The following is a 6,000-nucleotide window of genomic DNA, read 5'->3' on the forward strand; positions in this document are numbered from 1 at the left end:
TTTTCAGAAGTTAGATATGCCCTGCCACAAAAGCATGTTGCTGCCATGTCAGAAATAGAGAAAAAGATCATATCATAATGGAAAAGTGTTTTAAGAGGGTTAGTCTCCACCTGGTCCAAAATGCTGCAGCACAAGTGCTGACTAGAAGGAGAGATCTTATTATCCCTGTCTTAGCTTCTCTGCTTTGGCTCCCTGTAACATTCAGAATATAATTCAAGATCCTGCTCCTCACATTCAAAGCCCTTAACAATCAAGCCTGGTAGTCAAGTTTGTCCTGGAAGAATGGTGTCATTGGTTGGAAGGCTCTGTGCATCCTTTCGTTGTGTGGACTGACCACAAGAACCTACATCCAGACTGCCAAATGTCTGAACTCCAGGCAAGCCAGATGGGCACTGTTCTTAGGCAGATTTAACTTCACACTCACTTATCGCCGTGGTTCTAAGAAAGACCAAGCCTGACGCCCTCTCCCGCCAGTTCACCGCCGACAGCACTGGTTCCCAGCCGGCTTCTATTTTGCCATCCACCTGCATTGTTGCTGCCATCTCCTGGGAGATTGAGTCCTATATCCGCCAAGCCCAGCAGAACCGGCCTGACCCAGGTAACTTTCCCAGAAATACTGTTCCTGATTCTGTCCGCTCTGATGTTCTCCAGTGGGCCCAGTCCACCCATCTCACCTCAACTATGGAGAAAGATGCCCGGGAGTTTGTCTCAAGACAAAGACAAGACCCACTTCTGGTCTGCTTTGCCCCTTGCCCATACCCGCCGTCCCTGGTCACACATTGCTGTAGACTTTGTCACCGGCCTTTCCCCATCTAATGGTAACTCAGTCATCCTCACAATAATTGATCGATTTTCTAAAGCGGCTCACTTCATTCCTCTCTCCAAGCTCCCATCCTCTAGGGAAACTGTGGACCTACTGGTTTCCCATGTGTTCCGTCTTCATGGCATACCCATTGAACATCGTGTCTGACAGGGGACCCCGGTTTACATCCCAGGTATGGAAATCCTTCTGTTCAGCTCTTGGTATCAATGTCAGTCTTCCTTCTGGATATCACCCCCAGTCCAACGGCAAGACAGAGCAGGACAATCAGGAGATGGAGACTGCACTACGCTGTGTGACTTCTACTAACTCATCCTCCTTGAGTGCTCAGCTACCCTGGATTGAATATGCCCACAATACCCTTACCAACGCCTCGTCAGGAGGGAATTGGTTGAGGGAATTTACACCGGGAGAAAAAGTACTTGTATTGCTCCCCTCTTCTAGCTCTATATTACTCGCCATGTGGAAAGGGCCCTTTTTTGGTCACACGGTGAGTGGGGGATGTCAATTGTGAGGTTGTGTGGTCTGTAAGGGGTTGAGTCACACAAATAAACCACCTCAACCTCCTGTATGCATGGAGAGAGGGAGAGCCCATTTCTCTGGTGTCGCTGGTGAGTGAAAGAGATGAGTTGGAGAATGAGGTGCCAAAGTCCATTAATCCGGCCTTGCTCTCTTGTGATGACTATGGCCCAATCCCATTTCACCCCTTGGCCCTACCCCTAGTGGGTATTTGTTTAAATCTTCCCCTATGAATAGGGACAGCCCTTCAAGAAGCCATTACATCATCACTAGTCACGAAAAACCCGACACGTCATCAGTAGTCATCGATGTAAACAGACGAGACAGTTTTTCCGGGGATGTCATTGTAATAACATTGTTTAGATCTTATATAAACCAATGCTATTGTTTGCAGTTACTAAAGTGAGAAACGTATAATATCCAAATAACATCTGTGCTACTGCAGGTGAATCAAGGATATTTGAAATTAAAAAGCCTGAATGCTCTGCATTACTTCACAAATTAATCAAAAGCACACAGCTTCAGGTTGCTAGCAGTGGTCTGTAGGCAACCCTGCCAGGATGCTTTGTTATTAGAGAAGCAGTTAAGTTCAGTAACATCGCCGGGTTCAATCAAGTGCACCGCGTGTGTGTGTGGTGGGGGGGGACATGAAATTATGTGAAAATAAGGGATTATCATGCAAAAAAAAGATCTCTAGCATGCTTACGCTGGCACGCTCGCAGATTTTTTTTTTAAAGGTTGTTGTGAAAAAAGTTACCATAATACATTGATTATGTACCCCTAGGTTTGAAGTGAGGGTCGGAAAAATCTCCATTTCGAGGGCTATAAAGCCCTATCCCTTAGGCCTGCCCCTCCGTCCCAACAGGTATTGGGACAGCCTACCCCTACACGTGAACGCGCAAAAAGATAGGGGAAGGGCTAAGGGGTAGGGCCAAGGGATGAAATGGGATTGGGCCTAACTCTCCCCGGCCCAGAGAGCGGATGTTGCTATATTGCAGCGCCGTTTTGCTGACATTGTTCTCCCCTTGTCAGGACGCATAAAACTCATACATCATGCTGAGACTTCCCTTAAGCTCAATAACATCAAATTTGGTACAAACATTCACTTTGTTTCAGTTGTCAAAGATAAAGGTTACAGTGACCTTTACATCAAAAAAATTCTTCATTCATAATTCTAGTTTCCATAGTGTATTACACAGCAAAAAATTTACTGAAATGGGCCCCAGTTATAGACAGATACACAACTTTTCAACTATATCTTACACTGACATGTTATAGAGCTCAAGAACAATGTGATGTAAATCCAAATAAGGATACATAACTGAATGAGGCAGGAACAATAGCTTAAGCTGTCAGTGCAGAAGACAGCATATTTAGAACATTTTAAATAAGGTAAATAAAAGGATAATTTGTTAAGCAACACAAAACCAAAACCTTGATTTCTCTTACTCTCTCTCTCACACACACACACACACACACACACACACAAATTCACAACATACTGTAACAAAGAGTCTTTTACCGATTGTAAAGCTGAAGCCATCAATGCTGATAGTGGCACTCCGACACTTTTTAAATCCCTGATTCTTGGATGTTGGTTCTGTCATTGTGGCTCTTAATATTTACTCCTCTGCTCCCTTTCTCTCAGTGAATAGGTGTGGAAAAAGCAGAGCATGGCTTCCCAGGAGAGGAGGAAACTCAGAGGGTGTTACCCCTGAGAGGCTGTAACCCTGGCAGTGATTGCTGGAGGGTGGAGGTGCTGCTGAGCACTCAGCACTCATGTTAAGGAGGGATGCTGGGATCCTGACCCATCCTCCTCCTTGCTCTTAATCCTAAAGCCACTGTGCACCTGTAGGAGCACCCAATGCCTCCAAAAGACAACATTGATGGGAAAAATATGGCATATTGTATACTATAGGAATTTAGTAACTCCAGAGGATGGTAGCAATACACTGTTTAGGATGCAAGCTGATGTTTAAAAAAAAAAAAGACGAAGAATAGTGGTGGGAATCAACAGAGGCCACACGATATATTATCCATGATTGGCAATTTTACAATATACTGAGTATTGCAATACCATATTGTGATTTGTTTGATTTTCAACTGCAAATCATATCACGCAAGTAAAACTCTGTTGTCGGTTTCATCTAATAAGATAGTTCATCTTACTTCAATCAATTTTATAGCAGAAAAACAGGGTTGTCTTAAATGTCTTAAGCACCTGAAAAACTCAACTGTTTGTACAACAATCAGGGCCACTGCTAGCCATTTGTGTGCTCTATGTGTAATTCCTTTGTGGTGCAGCCCCCCCCAAAAAATTAAACAAATGTTTGTATTGGTTAGAAAAACTGAACTGTTCAATTAGTCACACACATCTGAAGAATAAATATACATAGTATATATTGCATTATAGATCACGCAAAACAGCAACATACACATATTTGAAAGCGCAATCTTCCTCAATAAAAGAAACCAAAGAAATATTTTTTAATAATCAATGTTACTACTGTTATTAAAATTGAGTAAATAAATGAATACAAATAAGAAAAACATAACTGTAATTAGTCACAAAAATAACCGAAGAAATGTCACAACATTTTTTAGTCAATATATAATTACACTAAAGAACAGAAAATACAACAGACAAACTCTGCAGAAGACATTTTGCACTACAAAACAGGCATTTTCAGCAGTTGCAGGAAGCTATACAGACACACGCGTCACATTTCCTACTGGGGACCCTGGGAGGAATGAACAGTGCCCCAGCCAGAGCGAAGACAGATGGGCCTGGGACCCAGGGAGCCATGCACATGCAGCTCTATGCAGAGCGTGTGATGGGCATGGAGTGGTGGCCCTGATAACAATCTACATAGTCAGTCTACTGTAGTGTAAAAGGAAAATATATTAGGATCTGTGGATCACGTATCAGAGGTCGTAATGGTGGATCCAGTATGGCGGATTCTGCATCGTGCTGGCTGATCGTGATAATAAAGGCAGATCCTTTATCGTGTTGGCATCAGATACTGGTAGTGGACCACGACCGAGGTGGCAGCTGATGATGGATCCTAATGGCGGCAGTGGACAATGACTGTGGACTATAGTGGCATCCGATCTTGATGGTGGATCATGATCTTGCTGGCTGCTGACCATGGACTATGATTGCAGCAGGACTGCTCGATACATAGTATTTCTCCTCAGACACTTGACCATTAATGACATTAATCCACCAATTCACTGACCTTCAGTTATACTTCAAAATGTTTACCCTAATCAATGCTGCTAAAACCTTTATCTTGATGTTCTCCTTTACACTTGACATCCATTGCACTTCTGTCCGTCCTGGGAGAGGGATCCCTCACATGTGGCTCTCTCTGAGGTTTCTACGTTCTTTTTTCCCTGTTAAAAGGGTTTTTAAGTAGTTTTTCCTTACTCTTGTTGAGGGTTAAGGGCAGAGGATGTCACACCTTGTTAAAGCCCTATGAGACAAATTGTGATTTGTGAATATGGGCTATACAAATAAAATTTGATTGATTGATTGATTTGAAATATTTCAGGTATTATGACCAATGGAACTTGTACTAAACGTACTTGCACATGTCAGAGCTTCAACACCGGCCACGCTGCTCTTCTAGAGATTTGAGGTCTCACCAATTCTTTCTGCATTCTGCGTGCGGTTCACTGCAGAATACAATGCAAATTATCTGTAGGCTGCAGTTATATCAAAGGTTACAGTAAAGAAGTTTAGATGATAGGTAGTATCTCTCTCTCTCTCTCTCTCTCTCTCTACTTTCTTTCACTGTCACACACACACATTTCTGGCCATTTTCAAGGCAAAACAGGTGTAAAAACATACTGCTGGCAGTAGCAGCTTCGTTGCAGAACCGCTGCTGGGCCACAGCTGGTGTGAACAACTAACAACCGCAACATGCAGCAGAAACAGTGCAGCTGTTCTGCAACGCAACTCTCTAGTGTGGCCCAGGCTTAAGTTTTTAAAGCCAGAACCTCCGTCTCATTTGACTCGTATTGATTTGGTCAACTGCCGATCACACCCACTCATGCTCTTTCTCCCTTGGTATGTGCGATCGCGTCTTCTAATGCACATGTTAGGCAGGAGGTCTATCCACAATCAAAATGTTCATAACTCAGTGTTAGGAATATATGTTTCAACCCTTTACAACTCAGGATGTGAGCAGTCCGTCTGGGAGAATGGAAGTGCAACTATGAGACCAGAAGTCCAAGAACTTGGTTCAGAGCTCTGATTTTACTTTCTCAAATGATAAAGATACATGGCATCGATACACCGAACTCACCGCAGATGGAAAGGCTGAATACCTCAAACAATAGCTTTAAATATGTGTGGGTGAAACCATCTCTTACAAAGAAAAGGTAACATGAAAACAATCAAAGCAAACAAGAATATTAATAAAGTGTCTTTAAATCAATACATTAAAGAGTACAATTATTATACAACAAATTATTACGGCTAGAGTTAATATTCCCTAAGGCTTAGGAGAAAAAAAAAATACAAAAGAAAACCAATTGCTCCCTTCCCTCATATCTCCTTCATACATGGTTTAGTCCACATTGACACCACCTGGTGGAGATGTGGCATTCATGTGCGGGCGTTCATGAGAACCAGCCTCAACCAGGAAGTGAAACTC

At 42.9% G+C, this 6,000-nt stretch overlaps 1 protein-coding gene across 1 annotated transcript in view; it reads right to left on the reverse strand.

The window, feature by feature from the left end:
- The window catches only part of pde1ca (phosphodiesterase 1C, calmodulin-dependent a), a 119,619-nt gene extending 116,673 nt beyond the window's left edge, over positions 1-2,946 (reverse strand). The window contains exon 1 of the mRNA XM_047344602.1: positions 2,862-2,946. Within this exon, the coding sequence (XP_047200558.1) occupies positions 2,862-2,946 (85 nt within the window). The remainder of the gene's footprint in view (positions 1-2,861) is intronic.
- Positions 2,947-6,000: the final 3,054 nt, after the last annotated feature.

Source organism: Hippoglossus stenolepis, chromosome 19, assembly GCF_022539355.2.
Source record: "Hippoglossus stenolepis isolate QCI-W04-F060 chromosome 19, HSTE1.2, whole genome shotgun sequence".
NCBI classification, from domain to species: domain Eukaryota; kingdom Metazoa; phylum Chordata; class Actinopteri; order Pleuronectiformes; family Pleuronectidae; genus Hippoglossus; species Hippoglossus stenolepis.